Source organism: Gobius niger, assembly GCF_951799975.1.
Source record: "Gobius niger genome assembly, chromosome: 4".
Lineage (NCBI taxonomy): Eukaryota > Metazoa > Chordata > Actinopteri > Gobiiformes > Gobiidae > Gobius > Gobius niger.
In genome coordinates this window covers 18,990,437-19,016,103 of record NC_136855.1, presented here as the reverse complement: position 1 = coordinate 19,016,103, position 25,667 = coordinate 18,990,437, and the positions used below count along the sequence as shown (strand labels likewise).

Genomic DNA, 25,667 nt, shown 5'->3' with positions numbered 1-25,667 from the left:
GCCCTGAATCAGCGATGGTGGCACTGCAGCTGCATTCTCCATAGATGTGTGTGGCACCGGCCCTGCTATTGTGTTAAACCATTACACAGGCATGTGTGGCTTTGCGAACAACTTCATTTATCATGCACTTTTTCACATATAATGTTGCTCTGATAAAAAGCAAGCTGTTCGTGGGTGATCAGCCTCATTGGAGTAATTTAACGTTACCTTGTTAGGCTGAAACAGTCAACTCGTGCAATTGCTCACAAAAAAAATATATTATACGTTGTTGTTTTTTTACCTTTTGTCATTTGCTTGTCGGCTACAAAACTAAAGAGTAATGATTTAGATGAATTGACCAGTAGAAGGCATTAGAAAGGTAAAGATAAAATGGCTTTATTATCACAGTATGTGGTAGTGTATATAAAATAGGTTCTGAATCTCAGTGGGAATTAAAGAAAGGCCCAGAAGGCTTAAAGAGACTACACGGAGTTTAATAATGTTAAAACTAAGTATTTTCATCCCACTACATGTTCCATGTTCCATGTCCTAATGTGTAGAATGAGCCCAGACCTATTCACCACAACTGCCTCTAAAATCCTGCACTGTCACTCACAAAGGTGTTAATTCGGTCCTAAGTGTCGTCATGCAAGAGCCTAATATAGAAGCTGCAGTTACGCATTAGACCTGAGGTGGCAGTAGTGAGTATAAAATGACTAACTTGCATCTAGCCTCTTTAAGGGATTTGGGAACATATCAATGAAAAGAGGAATATATTTGAATTTAATTTCATGAATTTTGTTTTGTTTACTATCCTGTATCAGCAATGGTTAGTGGTCTTTATATATATTGCGCTTTTCCACAGTAGGCACTGAAAATGGAAGCACTCACCTATTCACACTCTCACTCGTACGCAAGTGTCAGACACTGGAGGCAAGGTGGGTGAAGTGTCGTGCCCAGTAATGAATGAAAATATCAAAAAATGCCTTGAAGGATATTTTTAGTTCTCGATTGATAGTTTTCTGCTCTGATTTGTAAACACCGCCCACTATGTTGGTCTCTGTTGGTGCCTAAAAGCCGGCCACTTACATTTCCAAAACATTTGATGTCACACTGAACATACAGTTAGAAATAAGCCTTTCCCCATGTATACTTTTGGACTTAATTTCCGAGGCTGAGCAAAGAGTCAAGTTGCGAGTGTGAAATTGGTTCGTGTGCCAATTTATACCCGCTGTGCAAACATATCCTGATAATTGAACAGGAAGCCATTTTGGAGTTGATTCATTTGTTACAGCATCAAAGCAGATTTGAGAGAAGCTGTGTGAGACAAGCCTTTAAAAAGGAGATGTACTGTTGTATCTAAATCTGGGGTGGAGGCTCGATTGACTTTGGTGTTGAATATGCATGTCTTTCTTCGCTTAATCTATATCTTTCCAAAGTGCTCTTTAAAAAGAAAAAAAAAAACAGGTCAAGTGCTGCCACCCATTTAACCCTTCACAGATTTTTGTACTGGAGTAGTAGGGCTGCAAAAACATTATTATCCCTTGTTATTTCCATCCTATAACCATGCTTTTATTGTGCCGTGGAGTAAAGCTCAACCAACTCTTCTCTCTGTTTAAACACATAGGGGGCACAGTCATGAGTGCTGCTGTGTTGACTTTCATTTCTCACTGCAAAGATGTCCTCGGTTCAATTCCCGCACTAACCTGGGCCTTTCTGTATATCTGTATGTTCTTCCTGTCACCATAGTTTTCCTTACAACTGCTGCCCAGGTCGGTCTAAAGTGGCAGTGTTCACAGGACGAACTGTGACCAAAACTAAAATGAGTTTACCTTTGCAATTTACCTGGAAAGAAATGGAACTGCTCGGTTGTATAGCCATCAGAAAAAACCCTTGAACGTATTGTATAGCACAATGTCACTCTTTCGAGATGAATGCAAGAGCACAGTATGAGACGAGGAATAGCGGCACAATATGGCGTAGTGTAAAAAAAAAAAAAAAGCGTATAGTCGGCCTTTATTGTACAGCTTGTGAAGGACTCTTAGATGATTGAAGCACATATTGAGGCGGCAGATTGAGATCCCCAGCAACAAGTCTGGACTCATCGCGCCCAGAAACAGAAGTTGGTGTTTTTTTCCGTCCCAAGAGGCTAAATGTGCTGCTTTCAGTGTTTTCACAAGGGGATAATTATTGTTTTTGGTAGGCAGTCTTAAAATTAAAAAAAATAATTGCCAAAAATGAAGAATATCATGTTTCAAGAATTTCAAAGTTGTCGAGTTAGTAAGTGATCTCCATGGAGATGTTGACTAAAGGCAGCCAAATGAGATTGAAATAGTCCAAAATCCTTTCATTATTCACTGCAGAAATAACACGTCTAGCTGGTTATCAGGCTTTTTTATTTTTTTTAAGTATAATCTCTGTGCCTTTTAAAGATTTTGTGGACAGGACATCGGCAATGAGGGCAAAGAGCAGTCACTCAGCAAGTTTCATTAGACTCCAGTATGAGACGCTTTCTCAATCTGAATAGCAGCATAGTTAGATCAATGCAGGGTTTTATTATTATTATTGAACTGAGCACAGAACATTAATATCTCCCTTCTCTCAACCAATGCACTGTATTTAGAAATTACATTACTCCAAGCTTATTCACTGAATGAAGAAATGATTGCCAGTGTAACCAACCAATACTATTGCATGTCTCAATGTATCAGTTTGAAAAAGTTGAACCTCTGACGCTGGCCCAGACCTGCTGCTGTTCACACTCACGGCCTGCCCACCCCTGGGTGACTGATTGAATGCGAGAACCCATCGAGCGCACATTATTAGCCACTTGAGATCTCACCGTCGGTGTGGAGACGAGTGATTGCAGATAGTGACGTATCATTTTTCTCATATACTGTGGCATTCATGTGTGCCACATAAAGGCTGGGAGACCTCAAGATGACCCCAGTTTGGTAACAGAATGACGACATATCAGTGAGTTATCAATATTTCTAAATTGGAAGCTTTAATGTGATTGTTTTCCAGCTAGTGTGCCATTTTACTATGCAGATCAGATAGGATACACCCTGTCATGTCTCTGTCCTATGAATGCCTCCAGGTCCCTGTCCTCAGTGTCTCCTCAGCATCTCCTTATTATGTCCCCAGCATTCCTTTTTATGTGCCCCTCCTTCCCACCCTTATTTCACTTCTTTTTTTTCATTCCTTCTATCGTTTAGGCCTGTGAGGATGAAAGCTTGTTTACTTAAGTTTATTTCACACTAGTTTGATATTGTCGTCCTTGTGAGTGAATCTCAATAAATAATAACGGTAAAAGTTGTGGCACATCAGTTTATCCCCAGTTTCCCCCAGTGAAGGTGACCGCACGGCTTCTATCATAGGAAAACATTTTTTATTTTATTTCAATTTGAATCATGTTGTTATATTCTTTTCTAAAACATACCTCGGTGCATGTATCAGAAATGCATATTCAGTCCGTCTCCCTTTTCTGCACTCAAACGCCAGCCCACACTCCATTAGACGTGACACAGCGATGAAGTTTTACAGTCTATACTCCTTCGGCAAAACTTGTTCTGATCACCTCCTCGTTTAAGCTCTCTTTCCCAGGCTGATGAGCAACGTTACCGGTATATTTCTTTATACGTATGTTTTGCTCTGTGTCAGACCTCGGAAGCTGAGCAGGGAAGGGTCTGGCGGGTACTTGGATGGGAGACCGTTTTGGGAACAAATCAGATTCATTGCCAGCGTGTCAAGTGACTAAGTTCGTTGGTGTGGATGTCTCCGGCCCTTCATTGCACCGACATAATGTGAATGTCCCTTTAGCTTGTTGTCAGACTTTGTATTTGTTTATGTTCTACCTGGTGTAATATGTCCCCATTGGAATATTAATCATAAAGCACCTCAACATTTCTTCATGTGTTAAGCTGAGATGCACTTGAAGGAGACACACCCCCTCTCTCAGATATCACTGAACCTGCTGTTGTCCCGCTGTTTCCATGGTGACGGAGGGGGGAGGAGGTGCCACAAAGCGTAGTGATGATGTGCTATGGGGTACGGGATGTGGGGGAGGGGTCGGATGCGACCGGGGTGAGGAGGAAAGTGTTGTAGTGGATGGATGCAGGAGCAGCGGGGGAAAAAAAGAGGGCTTTTGGCTGAGTACTACTACTACTGCCGCTGCTACTGCTGATCGAGCAAGAACGGGGGCCAAACTCTCTCCCTCTCGCGCTTCAGTTATGTTAGCGCTTTTACGCTGCAGTGCAGAGAGGACTGCACTAAACGCACCTCCTATTTGCACGCTGGAGTTCATAAGATGACTCATAGAGGTTACACATGTTGTTTTACACCTATTGATTTTGCCCATTGCCATTGTAGCGAGTCTTTTAATGCAGATCCATTCTCTCCCATCCCATAGATATCTATTAATCTACATCCTATATGTTTCTATGTTCTTTGCTACAAAATAACTACAATTTATCCTTATAAGTCAAGTGATATACGAACAATAGACCTATAAACATTTTACTGCCAAGCTTCTGGTAATTGCAAGAGTGGGGCTTCGCTGCTCGCTGCAGGTTTTCAAATTCAATCAATCAATATATTTTTGTACAGGCCAATGCCACAATAACATCGCCCCCCAGAGCTTCACAAGAATTGCTGATTCGATCAAATAAGGAACAGCTTTCAAATCAACGATGATATTCGACATCAAACAATGCAATAGACGATAACATCCAGTTTTGCAGAAGCTTCAGAAGTGCAGGACTTGTCCAAGCAGAAGGGTTTGGGGGGGGGGGGGGTACATGGGTCGCGCAGACATTGATGAGGTCGGCCAATCATCTCTGTGGAAACTAGGAGGTTAAAGTACATACATTGTTCGTGAAGACAGATGGTGCAGTAAGAAGGACAGGTGGATAGGGCTTAGTGAGCTGTATACTTCCCCATTACTCCTATAGGGCAGGGAGGTTAATTCCAGACAAATGCAGTTTTTGAGTTCCATTACCCAACACTGCACCCATCTTAGGTCATCAACTAAAGGTGAATTACCCGAAGCACTATGGGTCTTGAGATATGAATCAGGTTTTAGATGAATCAAATAATTGCAAAAGCGTGACATACAAGATGGACATGTGTGCGCTGCATGCCCTGCTGCTCTCCGATGGTGCGTGGAGGTGATGTGAAGGGTAAAGCCGAAATCGTCACAGGAGCGTAAAGATAGAGCTTTCTTAATGGTGCAGTATTCACCTTCAGTGCCTGTGATTTAGGACACACAGCAACGGGACACTGAGGCAGAGACGGTCCTCAAGGTGACCCCAAGAAAATCTTTAAGTTCTTGTTTTTCTTGTGATAAGTCAATTATTTCCCTTGGTGCAACTGACCCATTTCAAGATAATCCCCTTCAAATGTGGGTTACATAAAGCGGTGCATACCAAACGAATGTATGCACCATTCATTTGGCAGTAATGGTGCATTGCATGGCTTATTTTTATGCATTTCTCTCTTACATTGCTTATTTAAGGAAGGTTGTCATGGTCAAAGGGGCATACGATGGGGTTTTCACATGCACAGTCATATAAACAATGCACAATGAAACGCTGGTGCAGATTTCTACAGCACTTTTGTAATTTGCAGCTTTATCATCTGGCTTGAAAACATCATTTGTAAAAAGCACGTGGAGGAGGTTTGGGAGAAACCATGTGGCTGGCCAGCGACAGTGATGGATGGAGACAGATGGCAGGAAGCTGAAACCATAACAATGAAAGAATGAAAGTGACAAATATCACTACTTGGCTATTATTTCATCCAAGCGCCATGTTTTTCTTCTGCACATACTCTCACTTTGACCTTAACTAGAAGCTTGATCATCTGCACTGGAATCCGCAGGCTTCCAATGTACCATCTGCTGAATTTCCACAGTTATTAGCCTCTTCGCTGCACCTCTCTCGAACACATCCATTTAATCGTCTTCTTATTTCATTAGCGGACACTTCCCCCAGACGCGCTGCACGCAGCCCGGTTTACATGTCTGCACTCAAAGTAAAAGCTTCTCCGAGTAACAAAAACAAATGTCTCAGCGCTTGACATTGAATTGTTTTAAAAATGCCTGATTGGTGTGTATTTTCAACCCAAAAAATTTTGTTTTCTTGTATTTCATTTAAGTAACAGAGAGGGGAGAGAGGGGAAATCTTTGACACAATGATAATCAATGTGGTGGACGCAGGTCAGGACAGTCTGTCATCAGTTTGAGCAGTGCAGGGTCAAAGAGTTTCCACACAGTAATATGAGTTACATTATTATTTTCTATGGATGAAATTGTATTCTCCTCAGTCAAACTTAAAAGTATACGGCAAAACATTTCACCTCATAAATAGAATAAAACACGGCATTTATCTCATTACATGTGTTTTATAAATACCTCTACAAACGTATGTGTCCTCATGACTTGTTACCATGGGGCTGGATTTAGCTCGTCTCCGTGGAGATGTGGCTTCTTTGCGAGAAAAACATAGATTTTTCACACAGTGGGCAATATTGAGATTTTAAGTTTCCCCCTTGATATCTTTGACCATCATATTTAACGTTTTGTCTGTCAGTGAGACACAGTTTTCAGAAAATACAAACTTTATGGTCTTTTACTTGGAAATGTTCTTGTTTGTTTGTTCCCAATTTTGAATCCCAAATGTAAACCTGTCTCGATGCATTATTTCTATTTCTATATATCTTTGTTAACATAAAATGACAGAACGCTTTTTAATTTTTCTTCATGTTTATGTCAGCAAAAGTTTCTAATCGATATCTTTGTTTTGTTTTTTCCAAATGCTTTGATACCTGTGATCCATTGCAAAAATATCATTGTCCCTGATCATTAGTACCTACTATGGACTTAGCAACACATAACCTGGAGCGCTCCACTATAAGGCTTTGAACAGTGTCACTCAAAAAGACAACTCTAGTGAAGTGTGTCCAAACATGTCTGAGCACTTGACCGCTCTGTAGAAAGCGTCCAGTAGAGGGCAGCGTGTGGTGGGGGCCGTGCATATGGTTGGCTTGTTGTTTTTGGCAGTGTGGACGGCTGTGACACAACTGTGAAATACCCCACGTGATGTTGTCATGGGGGAAGGGGGGGGGGGGGGGGGGGGGGATTTGGGCGAGGGTCCCCACCGCTCTCGCTGCAAGGCCTGATGGGAAATCATTATGGATCGTGGCCAGTGTGTGGTTACCGGGGCAACCGCACTGTCTCCATCCATCTTGGCTGCAGTGATGGTTTGAACGCACTCACTCACTGTAATGGCTTCTTTGATTGGTGCCGTGTGAATAAATGAATACGAAGAAGGGGTGAAGAGTGTGGTTTAGGCACCAGGCTGAGGCGGTGTTAGGAGAAGCATGATTTTTTACATTCTTAATCAGTTCTTCTCACCTTTATGGCTTGGCATAAGTCTGAAATTGGATTGGGTCAGTCTATAATATCATTCAATTGGCCAAAGTTTTCAAAAAAGGTTTCTGGACTTTGTGGACCTGCTGCCTCTCATCAAGATACTTGTGTAGGCTCTCAGAAATGTACCACTGTAGCAGACATTTTTCAAATAGCGTCAACCGGACTGGGTTGATTGAATTGAAGACCTTTTGCCCCTGGATTCAAAGGCTTCTTTTCTCCCTTTTACAGTCACAAGACTAGCATGAGACTACATGAGCTAAGTTAAACTGTAGTGGGTGATGGACGGCCCAAACTCCACCTATTCAAATGAATCTCACAAATTAAAATAGTCTTTGTTCTGGGCTTTGATGCAAAATGTAACAACATGCTAGGCCTTTCACGAATACGAATTTGAAGTTCGATGTATTGAGGCAGGAAGGTATAGATACTAGATTCTCTCAACCCTCATAAAAATGACAGTCAACCTTTGTTCTAAAAGCGCATCATCATATCCTAAAATACCACACACGTTGCAATAAACATGAAATATAATGTAACTCAATTGGCTTAAGTTAAAAATCTAAGTTTTACAAAGAAAAAATATGCTAATTAATGTACAGACGTATTTAATGATAAGTCGATATAGCAATTATCTTGACAGCCCTACAAAATGCATTATATTTGTTTTTATGTAAATGATCTAGAACAATACATTCGGTCACATATTTTAGGTGGTTGCTGCATATTGTGTAAAACAAGTGATTAAAAGGTTTGAGATTTTGATTTTTTTTACAGCCCGAATTAAAGTCAGGAATCAGGAAAGTATTTCAGGAGGGACGTTTCTGTACATCTCAGAGCTTCTCATCCAAATGCATTAGTTTCAGATCCCGCCCAAAAGGTCTTAGTTTGTTCCAATCAGCAGCAAGAATTATGAAAAACTGCAGTGTTTGCCGCGTCGTTTTCGCACTTCCTTTAAAAGCGTTTCCTTGTTTTCCACATCACTCGTCTGCAGTAACTCACACTTTATGTTCTTGCTGTAAAATTTGCTAAACGCTGTTGTCAGCAGCAGTGCCGGGAATCTGCTGTAATTCAAACACTGCATGTCTTTTCTACGCTGTACCTTTTTGTGGCTCTGTCTGTTCAAATGACAGTAGTTGCATTGATGTCCCGGTATCCCCGTGTCCCCTGCAGCTCGCACATGTCCCCTGCAGGACGTCCAGTACAATAGAGCAGTCCCTCCAGGTGCAAATCCCAACGGTCACAGTTCATTTGACTCAGCTCATTCCACATCCAGGAGCAACGTATGTCAATGTTGTTCGTCTGTGTGAAATCGAATACAGTGTTTCCCAACCAGGGGTACGGGGACGAGCTTGGTAGTATGGTAGCTTTTTTTTAAAATACACATTGCTAATTTTTTTGTTCTTTGGAAGTTTCGGTTGTGTGTGACTGCTTTCTTATTGATGACAGAAGGGTCTGTGATGGGGAGATTAATAATTTTGGAAACTGTTTGTGTGACCTTGGTGATTGTTTTCTTGTTTTTGATGGTGAGCATGTTGAAGAAGCAGGGGGAACAATAGAGCAGGATGGCAGGAGGTGTGGGGAGACACATAGAGCGCGGAGTTTGCGGATGACATAGAGTTTTTGTTGGGACCGTTTGTGAATGTCTGTAACACGTTGATCAAAGGTAAGCATATTGTCCAGAGTGAGTCCAAGGTATTTAAACTGATTTACTCTTTCAACAGTCTGATTATGAATGATGGTGGGGGCCAAGTCCAGGGCGGGTGAGCGTGTGTATATGAGCATCTCCTTGGTTTTCTCCACGTTGAGCTCAAGGAAGTTCTCCGAGCACCACCGAGTGAAATGATTGACTGATCGATGGTAGGCTGTGACTGAGTTATTATCTGTGAGTAGTGCGAGGATGGCAGTGTCATCTGAGTATTTGAAGTAAGTAGTGGTGGGTAAGGGGCTTAAGCAGTCATTTGTGTAGAGAGTGTAGAGAAAGGGGCTGAGCATGCAGCCCTGGGGGGCTCCAGTGTTGGTGAGAAGAGTGGATGATGTAACCGAGTCTATTCTGACGGCCTGTGGTCTATTGCTGAGGAAACAATGGATCCAGCGGATGAAGAGTGGAGACAGGCTGAGGAGTTGAAGCTTCTTAATGATCAGATTAGGCTATTTCCCCACATTTTCTTTTCTTGGAAGATATAAGAGTGGGGTGGCACCTTGGGGTAGCCACAGACATGCCCCTGGACACAACCCAGAAGGACGTGCAGCATAAATAGAACGTAACCAAAGTGACAGTGACCCTTCTCTGAGATAAAACACTGAAAGAATGCGGTTTCCAAATTCAGCATAATAATAAAACTTCCATTGAGCAGGAGTAAGGTTTGGTGAGAAGTGAAGAATGCAGTTTGGTTCCTGTTGGATCTGAGTCACCCACACACCTCTCTTTTCAATGTGCACTTAATGAGCAGCGCCACCAGGAACTTGCGCAGTGCTGTAATTATTTTAAGCACTATTTCACGCATAATGCCTCTGACGCTGTTTCTTCTTTTCGAAATGTCAGAGCACTACACATTTCCCAGTTGCATTATATAGAGATTAATTATTAATTTCTCTGTGCACGTCTTGTTCTATCCATTTTCGTGCAAGGCAAGCAGCACTGTACGCAGACTTCATGGTTACAATAAGCAGACCCTTGTATTCTTTTTTTTGTGCAGTTTTTTGATCTATTACTCAGATGTACTGTATAATATCAGGTGTGACTTATTGTACCCACTGTGTTATGGCTGATTGGCTGACTGTAACATTTATCAATTTTATCTATTGATAAACTAATGGATAAACATTTAACAAGGATCGCTGGACTTTTCTACAATAGTTATCCTTGGGTAGCCTATATGACAGGCTTTAGGTTACATTAATATAAACAACTCACATGAAGTGATCTGATCATTACAAATATGTTAGATCAGTTATTTTTAAACTATAATACAAACACTTGGCTTCAGCAGTGGTTAGTTTATTGTATTCGGCTTCTTTAGGTATTTCTATCATAGTTACTGATCCAGCCTTGATGGTGCCATGTTGGTCCGACAGCCCATTAGTCCAACGCCTCATTATTCCAAAAATAACCATTGAGCAGAGGTGTCATTAGTCCGAAATGTTTAACCTAGTTGTGTTGTGGATTAGAGAGCCCTAACCCTAACCCTAACCTTAAGGTCAGTGGACTCTTGCCTGAACCTAATTTTGGGAAGGACAATTTAAATTTTACATATACATTTTCAGAATAATGAGAAGTCGGACTACTGGGTTGTCGGACTAATGCACGGACCCCGCCTTGATTAGTTTTCGTTAGCATTAGCATGCACCCGCTAGCTTTAACATGCTATTGTTAGCACGGCAATTTGTCCAGCGATCAAAAATACATTTGCGATTGAATTCCCCAGGTTCTTAGCTTTAAAATGATATGCAGCATGCCCATATTCACTTAGATTTAGGTGGTAAAAGTTGAGAGCCAAAACTGGTATTGGTTCAGTATCGGATGTTTGTAGCCGATACCCGATATTGTATTTTTTCCAGTAACGGCTCCAATACATCAGATATCGGAGCATTACAACGCTGAATATTCTCCAGACCGCAATAGTTGTAGTGGTATAAACTAAAATGTGTCTCTCCTTTACCGTATCACTATTTCCTGCGAATGACCAAGAGCAAAGAAAAGCCTGTTGAATGCGTTGTGTGTTTTGTGTAGCGTGTGTGGCGTGTGTGGGTGTGAGCTGCTCTGTCGGACTATCAGAGTCATGTATTATTTCACGATGGGACACTGCTGCTCTTACGCTGTCCCCAGAAAAACCCAAACTGCCTTTTATCTCCCTGCTCCATTTAGACCTGTCAGGACTGTGTGTGTGATCGCACTGTAGGAGTCTGACAGTGGGCAATAACAGTGAAACACAACGAAAGTCCCATGTAACATTTGACAGATGGCAATAAGCAGTTCTTAAAAGAGGATTTGGGGTTTTCAGAATGACTTTGGGGATGTTATATGTGGCACAGACTTGAATGTTTATTAGCCCCGTACCTCCAGGATCTCCAGGTCTATTAGCTGCCAACTAATAATACAGTAATGAAGTAAACTTAGATGTATTAGTGTATGTGTGTTGTGTTCAAATTAGGACTAAAATATTCCAGATTTCAAATCTTTTACTGCAAAATATCATAAAAAATATATTCTGTTTCACATTATTTTATTTTCATTCATTGATCATGAACAATGGTGAATAGGTGTCCGATATAAGTTTATGTTTAGGGCTGTGCATACATACATTTTTGATTGATTTTTGGACTTTGTAGAAATAAAGTGAAACATATTTTGTGTTATGGCGCTGAAGTGTAAAGCTACAATATCTGTTTAAGCTGAGGTCACACTTTTTTGTTTTGTGATGTTTTCTCACCATTCTTATAATTATTACTAGAGGTGGTTAATTATAGGTCTGGAATTACTTAATCACAATTAATCGCATGTTAATCGAAAACCAAGAACAACAATTTATTGCACCTAAATTATTCAATAATTAGATAGAAACATGAGTTCAACAACATATGTATTCATTGTAGTTAATCTGTGTAGCTATTCAAGTAACAGAGGCAAAGTGCATTTATAGCTATTTAGTGTTTTAGGAAGCTGATAACTTGTAGAGTACATTAAACAGTAATAATAATGCTACATTTATGTAAAAATAAATAAAGCAAAAGGGCCATAAAACAGCGCCTCTAAGTGTTTAACAATTGTTGTAAACAGAAATCAAAGTGCCATCTCTTATACTGACAAGGGTTAGGGTTGTTGTGGCTCAGACCCGGCTGGCTGGAGCATTTGTTTGAGGCTGGACGTTAACTTTAGTATCGAGGACGTCTCTGTGTTTGTCGAACATGTTTTACATTGAGATGGTATTTGAGGCTAGAGTGACTACTACTTATGGGCGGCACGGTAGCGCAGTGGTTAGTGCTCTTGCTTCACAGCTAGAAGGTCCGGGTTCGATTCCCACCTGGACGGGCCTGGATGAATGATGTGTGTGTGTGAGTGAATGTATGGTGATGGTCAGAGGGTCCGTTGGCGCAGACGTGTGTAGTCGCGAAAGCGCCTCTGACAGTCTCCCCCAGGGGAAACTGAAGCTACAAACGTAGTTTACCACCACCGAGTGTGGAGTGAATGTACAATTGTCTCATGTAAAGCGCTTTGTGACTATATGTCTGTGAAAGGCGCTATATAAATAAAGATATTCTTCTTCTTCTACGGTGGAAGGCCAATTCTTTTATACACAACCTGCTCACAGCAGTACAGCTGTCTATCGTCCCATCAGGATGTCTTTTAAAACAAAACTGACCCCGGAGCGGGCCAAATTAACGTGTTAAAGTCCCAGCGCTAATTATTAAATATTAATACCTCCCTGTTTTGCTAGATGATATGTTTAAAGAAGCATTTGAACATCTTTTCCAGAACTTTACTTTGCCTCTCAGGACGAACACTTTGGTTGAAGCACAGTATCGGCTTCTAGTACAACAATAAAATAGCAGTAGCCAGGAGTGTTGTCAAACCAACAATATTACTCACATGAGGTCCCGCTGTGAGATGAGCAGTTACTGTGTTCTCAACTTTGCTTGTGTTAAGCCGCCGGCCCCCGTCACATCTGTTTAAACAACACTTTTCTGCTTTGTGCTTTTTCCTCCAGAACAATAAAAAAAAAAAAAAAACAAGCTCAAGCTTTTAATCAAATTCCTGTTTTGTTTTGCTCTTTTAAATGTAATATCTCTTCACTCCAGTCAAATTTATTTCAGTGTTTTTACGGTGATGTTTATTGGCTGTTGTGACTCTGGATGAAGCTTATGAGAGAGAGTGAGAGAGAGAGACGGTTGGTTTCGGTGACTAATGCTGCTAAGTATTGCCTGTATAATCCCGTTTCAGGACGCAGCCGAGGGGAAAAGCCTCCAGTGATTGAAAAGCAGAAACGCTGTCATCACGGGGCTACGGGGCTCCCACATCACAGCTCCCTCAGACTGACTCAGAGGTGCAGTTAACCGAGGCCAATACACGTGTGGGACATTAGGGGTCCGCATTGTGCACGTGTGTCGGATCTGTCCTTTATGCTTGCTTCAGTGTGGGAGAAAAATGCTCCCTTGAGATTGGACTATTTATGGAAACACAAACAACTTACTTGCTTATATTGACATAGATGTTTAATTGGTTGTAATTATAGCATTGTGGTGATGATTTGGCTGGACACTTCTATCTTAATAAATGGTGCAGTGGCCTTATTGACAGCGATAGATATATTGACCTTTCCAGAAAACCCCGCCCCAAAATGGTCATTGTACAATCATATGTCATAGCAACCGTTGCTATCCACCATTCCCTGGATCTTCTTACTGAAAACAGAAAATAGTGCGGAGCAGCATGGTTTTTTCTCTCCAAAAGCTGAAAACAAAAAGTACTTGGTGATCTACTGCTTGGTGACCTAATCTTATTGATACATATAAAAAAGTTGACAGCTGTTTTTTGTTTGTTTGTTTGTTTGTTTGTTTGTTTGTTTGTTTTCCCCAGTCTTAAAGCAGTAGGCTACCAGGGGTCTTTCAACTCCCCCTGGTGTCGCTGGCCAGAAAACCACACTTGCAGCTTTCCTGCACCGGGTCGGAGGCCCCAATACACACTAATGGAGTCACGAAGAAGAAGCTAACAGGCTAACGGGCAAAGCTAACGGGCAAAGCGCCTGCAGTTAGCGCTAGTTTTTACAGCCAAGTCTGAATGAAAAGAATATCTCTATTGTGTAATTGGATGTACAATATCCATCTCTCCCTTTGTCTTTTCTGTCAGCGTAGTATCTACTCTCACGGACAATTAATGTGTAAAAAACCTTATAAGTTATTTAGTACTGCTTTAAGTTTTTGTTCAGATAGAAAACAACTACGGTGACAATGAACATTTCAGTGTGTTATTGACATACATATAAGATTATGATATAAATGTATAAGATAGTAAAGCACAACTAGGCAATGAAGAGAGTTAAATTACTTTTTATTGTAACTTAGCGGGTAATTACCTGAATTTGCTGCCTATAATTGAACGTGCAAACATCACCCGCGGGTCATTCATCTGTGGGTGTTATCTTTCTTCAGCGACTCAAAATCTCTGTCCAATCACACCGATTATTCCCCATCTTTCTCTGCTTCTTATATTGGGATACATTAGACGGGACCCATGTGGCAGCGAAGGAACACTTTGCCTTCGGAAGCAGCGAGATGGAGAGTTGGTTGAGACAGGCAGTAGAGGTAATAAAAATGCAGAGTCTAGAACATACAGCGTCTGTGTGGGAGCTACACGGGAGCGAAGAAAGACTGAGATAAGAGTTTGATATAAGGGCTGAAATTGGGTTGGAAAAGAGAAAGAAAGGAGCGAGGCATGATGGGTAGAAATGGCCGGAGTGTGTTGGTGTTTAATGGAGGGTGAAGAAGGATGGTATAACAGACAGACAGTGGAGGAGCCTGAGGTGATCGCCTTTGTTCGTGTGAACTTTGATGTTCGCACATATAGTGAGAGATGCCTACAGCTATTTTAGCCGTAACATAGAGGTAGAGGAGGTAGAGAATGTTGTTCAATAGAGTAAAGAAAACAACTTGCTTTTTGAACAGTTCATTTATTGTTTTTTGTCACAATAGGAATCAGTTGCCTCCTGCGATTCATGATTCTGATGTGCAGATTGTTGAGACTAACATTGCTAAGAAAATGAGACAGCGTTTTTTTTTTAACACAAGCTCTGGGAATTCACCCAAAACACTAAGATTCTTTAAACCTTTACTATTGCGTATTGAGATTCTCCAAACCAGTTGTATTATTGTGTGGTTTGGTAATCTCCCTCACCGTTGGCTGCACTCTGTCGCTCCTGGACGCCACATATAAATCTAAACTCTTGAATCGAGCTTTCCCAAATTAAAACTGATCGCCATTGTAGCTGTGATGACTTTAAACAAAGAACTTACATTTTTAGTAAGTAATCTATGTGGCATTTGTTTGTTCTCATTGTGTAGTGCTGTTTTCTATGCTCACTTTTTTCCAATGTGGTTTTCATACTGCAAATTTCTAAAATGTTATAACACATGCTGAAATGCGACCTGGGATCGCACTTCAGCATGTTCTCAAAAATCTGTTAAAAACAGGTCAATTAGCAGGTGTAAGAATTAGACTGTGCTAAGCAGCTCAGTGGGACCTTTTAATAAACAGTGACTCCTGTGGTTCCTGGGCTAAACAAGTATTGCAGTTAGGGCTGCACAAGGTAATAACGGTGATATAATGTGCACTACAAACAAAAAACAATCTGTCTCCATAAGTCTGCAGGTTAAAGACCTCAACAAACAAGCCCTGATGCTTCAGAAGTTATTAAAAATATGTACTTGATTCTTTATTTTAAAACATTCATCAAAATCTAACCTCCATTGCAATCCTTGTAAGCAAAATCATTTCCAAAATCGTTCTGCCCTAAAGTAATTATAATTTGCCAGGGCGGGCCCTAGAGATAGGCGACCCAGGCAGCCGCCTCGGGCGCCATCTGCTGGAGGGGGCAACGCTTTAATTTTTGAACCCCATACTCACACCATTTACAACATCGCCGATTTTCAGACATAACATCATCATTCTTTATTCAGACTCTAGGTCCATAGTATAAAAAGACATATATATATAGACAAGACTCACATAAACAATACATGCAAGATTATAAAAGACAGCTATACCAATGTTTCCATAAAGGAGACTGGTACTGCGCTTTGGTTACTTTGGAACAGAAAGTGACTTGCAGTCTTTTGTGTTGGAAACTAGAGATTTCAAGCGTTCAAACAAACCCTGGTCCCTGGTAATACTTCGGGGAGCCACGTCAGATCGGGATGAAAAGTTTGCAGTTCAATCTCGCCTTGGGCTCCAAATTGGCCGGCTCTGTAATTTGTAATTGTGTTGGTTTGAAAGCCAGGTTTATTAACACTGAAACCTAAACTGCGAAGTCACGCTTATCCCATGTGGTCCATTTTCGTTTAGGGTTAATAGGTGTGGTATATAATATACTCCTGTGTTTGCAGAGGACTCTTTTACATAGATATTTATAGACTGCTCTTTGCAAAATTACAACCAATGTCAATGCAATAAAACATGCGTAAATCAAACGAAAGTAGATCCCCAATTTCCTCACCAACCTTGCAGCCCTTTTCTTTACAAAGAGGTCAATAGAAGGAACAAGGGTCAACATAACACTCGTTACTGGAGTTTAAATTTGGGACGGGTGTTGTAACGTTACATTTTGATTCGGATCTTGATCGAAATAAATGATGCAGAATATTCACTCACACAGGTGTACCAAAACCAGATGGAGCGATAATTAGAAACAACTAAATGTTTCTTCCAAAACCTTCTGCATTTGTCTCATTAGATTCAAAGCCTGGAGCGAAAAGCGTGGTTTCAAGTGTCGATGTCACAATAGTCGCGCCAAAATTACGTTTCAGACACCACTTTGTCCCAACCAAACAATTTAGGCCGACGAGAGGCAGAGTCCCAAATGAGCCCGTTCTTAATGACCAAAACAAAGCCGGCACTTTACAACGTCGCTCAGTTGTTTTATTCGGTAAAGAGTAAAAACAGGATTTATATGGGCCCTTACAGCTATGATTATGAATAATGTGCAGTACAAAAGACAAGAGACACAATACAGAGCTCCAATTTACTGAAACAAATGAATTACACATGACATTTATTTGAATGTTTCTGTAGAACCAATGTGTACTTAATCTAATGCCACTTTTTTATGATAATTGTCCTCTGTTTTGTATTGATATTTTGCATTTATAAGCTGCATAAAACAAAAACATTTAACGACGCAGCGATCAAGATTTTGAAACTCGGATTTGCAGCTTGTGTAAGGAGTGAGTCATACTTTTGGAGAGAAAAGTTTGGACACGGCCACATCATCGGCATCTGTGCAATTTTCTACAACTACACAGCGGCCACAAAATTAGGCGACCATTAGTAGGCTCCGTGCATTGTCTTTTACTGCCAAGCCCATCACATCCCTCTTGTTTAAAGACTTGAACAGTGATCGTTTGACGGATCTGCCCGCATCCTGGTGACAAACATGAAGACAGATGGGCGCACAGAGACACCACTCCTACATAATCCGTGTACAGCTCCGCCATTATGTCGACGAGAGCCTCAATCACTATTTAACGGCTGAGAAAATACACAGTCACTTATTGGGAGTTGGCTCGGTGTTCTCGGTTCTGTCTGTAAGAATAATCACGTTAGACAAAGTTTCAATCACGTACATTAGGTGTGATTCTAAAAAAACAACAACACCCTTTCCATAATAAGACTTTGTGCAGTCTTTGTTATTAATTGTGACCATTCAGATATTGATTTTAACTCAATAGCGATTACTTGCTGTGCTAACTGTGCATTTTTGATATGTTTCAGGTGCTGCTCTCGGGACTGATCGGAGTTGTGTCCTGGAAAAGGCCGCTTTCTCTTGTTGTAAGTGAACGTTTTTATGTTTAAGACATAATTGACCCTATCGCTGTTTCTACTGACGTCTGGCGCATGTTCATAATTTTGATCAAGGGAACAGTGACATAAACACAGCCTATTATTCTTAAGCGTTACCTTTATGGCCCTGATTGCAGCTAATCATTTGAACACTTTGTGGCGCAGTGTGACGCTTAATTAGCATGTACAACTTGTCGTGACAGACTTTGTTCCTCGACTTAAGAACATTTGGGTTAAAAGGAAGTACTGTCAACACATTCCTTCACCTGAAGTACGTATAGCTGGATGTTTTAACCTACTGTGCTAATTTCTGTTCATTGTCCCATTAAATTCCCATCCTACATACACCATATACTTCAGGTTGAGGTATAATTTACTGCCCCGGTATTAGGGATTTGTTTTCTTCATTTGACCCATCCTTCAATGCCGCAGGGGCAAACCGGAGCAGTGGGCAGTGCCAGTGCAGTGCCCTGGGACCCGTCTTCAGATCTTGGGCTATAGTTCTGTCAGCAGTACCAAATTCTCTGGACAAACACTTTGCTCCTGAGCCACTGCCGACCATTTTACAGAGTCAAATAATGACTTGGTCAATCTCTCTGTCCACATAAGGTTCAGGAAGGAAGGCTAAAATTGAACGTTACCATAGAAACCCACTACACTGTGGAGTACAAGCGAATCATGTCCATAAACCTACGTTGAACATTAGCTAAAAAACAACATTCAACAAACCTTAGTGTCCAAATGCTTTTACATGAGAAATAACTCCAGTTTTATACATTTTAAAATCTCCATTAGTAGTTTAAAGTACTGTATGCGCAGGCTGAGATGGTCAAGGGCCACAGAAATGTCAATGCCAGAGTGAACACTTTACAGGCTGTGCCACAAACTTTGTCTGAAAATGAGGTAATAGTTGAATTGAATCGAATTAATGTAATGGGTTGTGCCAGAAATCCCAGGAATCTAAACGATTTTGGTGACACACTCTCCAGCTCTACTGTTAAAAAAGCTAAAGACAAACCTTTGTAGGATTTTGTTGTTTCATAATGGCATTAAGTGTTCACAATCCCACTCTAGGAACAGCTCTGAATATTCTGAATCATCGTGTTTCTTTTGCTGGATCAAAGAGCATTCCAAGACACAGAGGTGCGAGAGGCAATTGGTCACACACTCCGAACAGAGAAATTAGCAAATCCTCTTACCTCCATCCCCCAAAAGAGCCTGACTAATTTTCTGTAAAATCTTGGGCGATGGCAGGGGATATGTGGTGTGTGCTTCCTGTTCTGCAGACTCCTCTGTGCAGGCCTGGATGGGACTGAGGGGCGTCCCAGAGCCTGAGGTGACTAATGCACCAGGTGGACGCTTTAAAACCAGCAGCTCCGCGGGCCATCTGCTGACAGGGAACTGGGCTGTGTGCCACTACATACATTCTCTCTTTGGCAAATCAGTGCCGGCACAACGGGACAGTTGGATCAAAATTCCCCTATGATGCCAATAAAGTCGCACGAAATCATCAACCATTTTGAAACATTGTTTGTCAGTTCTGTGCTCTCCATGTGCTTCTTGTTTTTAGAATAATCAATCAACAGTTGGTCCAAACCGAGCACAAAAACAAAGGATGACGCGCGACCTTTTCGAAAAGCAAATGCTTGTGTATCAAAGATGCAAATTACTCAGAGTCCCAAACAATTGTATGACTGCTCAAAATGTCTACTTTATTAACATAATAACATAACATATAATGTGACATTTTACAATACTGGCTCCTGAAGACTGAGCAGGAGAAGGAAACAGGTAAAATATAAGTGCATAAACAAACCTAGTATAGTCACTAACGCACCCCGTGAAAACAGAATGTTACCGATCTGTCAGCTCCTGTGTAAATCTGGCCGCTCTGTAGAAACAACCCTCGAATTTCAATGTTTTTGACAAACTGCTGATTCAGACTCACCTCTGAGATAGCGATCAATGTGAAAACTGCACCATATTTGAGTTGTAATAGTCTGTATTAGCTGTGCTTATGAAATAGGACTATGCTGGTACTGCTAGCATGTATAAATTCCATGCATTGTATTTGTACAAAATGGTTAGCAGGGATAAGGGATTTCAATTCGACCTCAATCTAGCACTACTATAGGCTAGAGCGAAAGAGCCACATAGCCGCAGTGCTGTTTGTGACGGTGATAGATGAGGTTAGTGGAGACGCAGGGAGAAGTGGAGAGCACTCAGTCCTTGTTTGTCCTGTCAGGAAACAACAGTGTGATATAAGCTGCAGGAGGTTACATAGATGTTGGGAACTTTGGAGCTGCTGGTGATGCAGGCAATGGCAAATCTATTGATAGAAATACAAAAGAACAATACGTACGCAATAAAGGTTTGTCTACCTATTGTTGATTGTTATAGGATCTTATGTATTATTTTTGTTTTTGAAATAATTCATTCTGTTATACCGGGCAAATAATAGTGCATCTTCAGATTAAAACAAACCCAGCAGAGATGTCTAAGGTTTATGTAATATTCAACAGAGCTTCTGCGGTAACTGGGTAGTACTGAAAGCCACAAACAGAGGACAGAGTGTGATGGGGTGAACCGGTCACTGCTCTCGGTCAGTGACACAGACTGTGGTGATGCTAAAATATTCAGAGAGACAAGTGTCAGAGGTCCCTTTGAGACCGACCCGCTGTCACTCACTCGCTGTCCGCACAGTAGGCGTCATACTGATAAGCGGATAAGCAAGCCAGATGTACAGAGCCTGAGAGTAAAGGTTATGGCTGTAACACAGAGATTGTATGACCGCACAGTTTGATAAATAGCTATTTCATTTTATTCTCTAATACTGGGTCACGTTTAATTGTTTGGTTGCCCACCTTAAAAAACAGTTTTCACCGGAAATCACGACACCTTTTTTAATTGCTGTGGCTAAAGGCTGAACTCGTGGACTCTGAAAAGGACAAACACTGCATTTCGAATAAGACGTCCGCCTGTCTGTGCTCCTGCGTGCCACTCATGCATTCATTAACATTTACAGCAGTCATGTTTCACGGTGCCTCTGCCACACACTGACACTGGCTCAAGATATGAACACACACATGATTTAAGTCTGCTCGAGGCTCTCGTGCCATCTGCATGATCCATAAGGGATGCAATGTCATTTTCCTTATAACATTTTAGATAAAGTAAAATCTGTATTATCAACTTAAATAGCATTTTGAGTAGAGATGCACCGACCCAGCTTTTTTGCTTCCAATACCAATACGGAGGTTTGAGTATCTGAAGATATCTGATATTTGCCAATACCAAGAGACTTTCTTAAAAGTAGCTTTCTCTGAGTGAAAGTTTTAATTGACTCTTTTCTCCATTTTATACTCATAGTTTATTGTCATGATGTTAGAGATAGATTATTTATTATATCTATTGATAAAGTAATGGATACATAAACATTAACATTAAACAAGGATCACTGGACTTTTCTACACTAGTTATCCTTGGGAAGCCTATATGACAGGCTTTCGGTTACAAACAACTCACATGAAGTGATCCGATCATTACAAATATGTAACATCAATTATTTCTTAAACTAAAATACAAACACTTGGCTTCGGCATTGGTTAGTTTATTGTATTAGGCTTCTTTAGGTATTTCTATCATGGTTTCCAGCCTTGATTACTTCGTTACCATTAGCATGTACCCGCTAGCTTTAGCATGCTATTGCTAGCACAGCATTTTGGATCGAAAACACATTTGTGGAGGTTAAAACTAAATGGTTCGTAGCTTAGCTCGATTAGCTTGATATGCAGCATGCCCATATTCACTAAGATTTAGTTGGTTAAAGTTTGGTTAAAGTAAAGGTACTGAACCAATATTTGTATCCGATAGGCCTACCCAATATTGTATTCTTTCCAGTGTCGGCTCAGATATCCGATACCAGTATCGGATACCAGTATGCACCAATCCGATACCAGTATCTGATTGGTGCATCCCTAACTTGAGCTACACTGCTCCATCTTTTGGCCCTCTCTTAACAGTGGTTTGGAAGATTGCATGACATTATCTCGGAGCTGCACAATATGAGATTAAATATTGAATGGTGATCTGATGCTTTTGCCAATTTGAAAAAAAGAACTTGTAATATACTGTATTACTATATACTCCTTGCGTCTCTGACAAATGCAGCTCTCTGCTCAAACAGACACTTTTCCTCATTAACATTAAGAATTGGCCAGAGTTAGTGACAGGATAATTTAACCAATCAAACTGTCAGAATCAGCAGAGAGTTTTATTTACCTCTTAAAAGGCGACATAGAAATAGAACCAGCACATGAATCACCCACTCCCACCTTATTAAACTGAGCCAATTCCACTCTTTGTACTTTTCACACACCATTTCTTTCCTAATTTTTGTGCGCAACACTGAAGAAATATCTATATTACCCTCCTCTCGTGCCAGTATTAATGTTAAGCCTAATTGCATCCATTGCTTTGTTTGCTGGAGATTTCTAACAAATATGATGCTCTGCCCAACGACTGGTCGCTCCAAAAATGCCAATGATAAATGTCTTTTAACCACCCTGTTTCCTGTCCCAGTCACGCTCTGGATATAACCAGCCCTTTGCAACAGGAAATATACATAATGTGACTGAGTAATGTTGTGCCATTGACTGGAGCTTTCACGTCTGCAAACATGACTGACTTCAGTGTTGCTGGACCGGGAACAAAGACATCTATAGTACGAGGAGGAGCCGGCTGTTTTCTTCAAAGTGAGCATGACTTTCTTGGATGTTATAAGCTCTCGTCTCGTAGTCGCCACAGCAACCCTCAGGCGGAGTCTGCAGGAGCAGCAACAGTTTAGCAGCCATCCCAAAATACAGTCCTGCATCTTTAGACCTGATTTCATTCACAGCACTAAGAAGGGGAATATGTGCAGTGAAAAGTGCATAATAAACACTTAAATACATTTGGGCTACTCCTGTGACCACTTTTATCCACAACTTCCAATAAGTAATATGTGTGAAGTTTCTTTGTGGAGTGTGGCCTTTTGTCTTTATATATGTCTATTCATCTTGTTCGCACAAAAAGTGTGTTGACAAGCATATTTATTCACTGGGAATAAAGTTTTCTCACTTTGTCTCAGAGCAGAGTGATCATAACTACAGGGCTGGGTACTGTTTAGGTACAAAAATTACAAAATTAAAGTATAGCAGGAACTGTTCTAATTTTTTCCTTATTTTTTGTTCCTTTTTTGCCCAATGTTTGCCCCCTTTCTCCCAAGTCTTTTTCTTATTTTTGCCCTAACCTTTTCTTGTTTGCCCAATATTTTCTCTGTTTTCCCCATTTGTTCGTCCAATTTATTCCCCACAATTTCTCCCAATTGTTACACCGTTTTTTTCTTATTTTTTTTGCCCCTATTGTTTCTCATTTTACCAATTTTTTCCCTCATTTTTTATTACTAATATATTACTATACTACTATTACTATTTCCCACCATTTCCCCCCCAAATTACTCCTTGACATCGGAGTTTAACCCGATATTGCAAATTTGCAGATCTTCCACACATTATCGTTCTGTTTTCTGGTTCTAGACGACAAATATTTTCATATAGGTATCGAAAACCAAGAACTGGTATATACTTTTTTTTTTACGATACCCAGCTTTAATCATAACTGTGGCTCAGATGTTAGAGTGGGTCGTCTTATAGCAGACGGTAATACTTTAGGACAATCTTTTAATTCTCCTGGGCGTGTATTTTGCAGCTAACAAAACAACAATCTCCTCTCCATGAACCACAAATCTAACGCCAATACTCCTTTCAAACGTCGCAATCAGATATTGTTCTAAAATTGTGCATCCCTTGTACTGCTGCCTGGAAATTGCTACAGTGTTTTCTAATTAATCGATTTAAGAGAAGCAGCGTCTTCCTTTGGTCGGAAACGGCTGACGACACACACAAATCAGGCTTTGAGAGACGCTGTATTACGATCTCGTAACTGCAGTGGTTTATGTAGGTTTATACGGAGGCTTGGTGACAGCCTCTGACCCTGACAGGCTGTAAATAACACCAGTGGAGAAAACAGAGGGAGAGAGATTGTGACAGAGCTCGCAAAATCGTAGAAAAAGGCTGAGAGGTTTTCGGGCTTTTCCCATGGTAGTTTTTCAAGAGGTGGAAAGTTTCTTTTACTCAAGCAGCATGAAGAAATAGAAATAGAAAAAACGTTATTGTCTACCATGCACAATGATGGCAGAAATTTGCCTTTGGCTTGCTCATACATTCCAATACATTTGCCCAGCAATGTACATAATAAAATCAGTTAATTATAAAATCAGTTCATTGCAGTCAAAGCAGCAGCAGGTACACTTCATTAAAGGAAAGGAAAAGGAACAGACTGACTGAAAGACATTAGTGCACTTTAGACAACTTGTTCAGCTCCTTGATGGCAAAGGGAAGAAAAGAATTCCTGTACACATTTTTCTTCGCACAAGGAAGTCTGTATCTCTGCCCTGATGGAAGGAGCTCAAAGTGATGGGACAAGGGATGGCTATCGTCATCTGTGATCTTATTACAGACACGACCCACCGCTTTACTGTAATGCTGAGGTAAATTGGTTTGTTCTTGGCCTGTTATTTGACTGCCCTGTTTAACAACTCTGCCAAGTTTAGCTTTGTTTTGGACAGTTAAATGACCAAACCAAGAGACTATGTTAAATATCAGTACGCTCTCAATTAGACACTGATAAACCCTTGTTAAGATATGGTCACTGACTTCAAAACCTCTCAGCTGACGCAGCAGGAAACGCCTTTGCTGAGCTTTCGTGTAAACACAGTCAACATGTTCGATAAATGTGAAAGAATTGTCCAAAATTGTTCCTAAATATTTGAATGAGTCCACTTGCTCTACATCATGTCCGTTTAACTGAAGTGGTTCGAACGGTGGATTTGACGGCTCCAGTTTCCTTTGGTTGGTGAAGCACATTTCTTTTACGTTAAGTTGAAGGTTACTGTCCTGGAACCATTTCATAAGCTCGACTGTCGAGTTTACATAGTGAGCCACCGAGTCAATGTTAGTGAGACGTGCAACCAATGCCATGTCATCAGCATATTTGATTAAGGTTAAAATGTTTGTGTCATATCTGATTTCATTTGTGTATATTGAAAATAACAAGGGAGATAATATGCACCCTTGAGGCAGACCTGTGTTTAGCGTTAAACTGTCAGACATCACATTGTTAACTTTGACTCTTTGGGGTCTGCTGTAAAGAAACTCCTTCAGCCACTGAATAATGGTGTGAGCAGTGTGAGCAGTGTGTTTATGTTGAACGCGGACGAGAAGTCCATGAACAGAATGCGCACCCAAGACTTAGGTTTGTTGAGGTGTTCAGTCACTGTCTGGATGAGAATCAAGCTGGCGTCTTCAACCCCCCTTTTGGCCCTATATGCAAATAGGGCCAAAAGGGGGGTTGAAGTCACTGTGGCATCAGTAGCATCACACTTTAATTGGTTTTGTCCGTGAGGTCTTGTTAAGGTCATATATGCCAAAAGCTGCCACTAGCCTTTGCAACCTCCATTAATCTGTGGATATCTACAGTACATTTGTCAGACCTGGAAACGTATCTAAACTTAGGCCGTCGTTACACTTCACTCAAAAGGAATGAATCCAAATGTTAGCTATCTTTAATCTGATGCTTGTTGATTGGAGCCTGAAACAGTCCAGACTT

At 40.9% G+C, this 25,667-nt stretch overlaps 1 protein-coding gene across 1 annotated transcript in view; it reads left to right on the top strand.

Moving 5' to 3' along the window:
- Nucleotides 1–25,667, top strand: part of fam189a1 (family with sequence similarity 189 member A1) — a 158,753-nt gene that overhangs the window by 99,867 nt on the left and 33,219 nt on the right. The window contains 1 exon segment of the mRNA XM_079555156.1: nucleotides 17,892–17,948. Coding sequence (XP_079411282.1) covers nucleotides 17,892–17,948 — 57 coding nt within the window.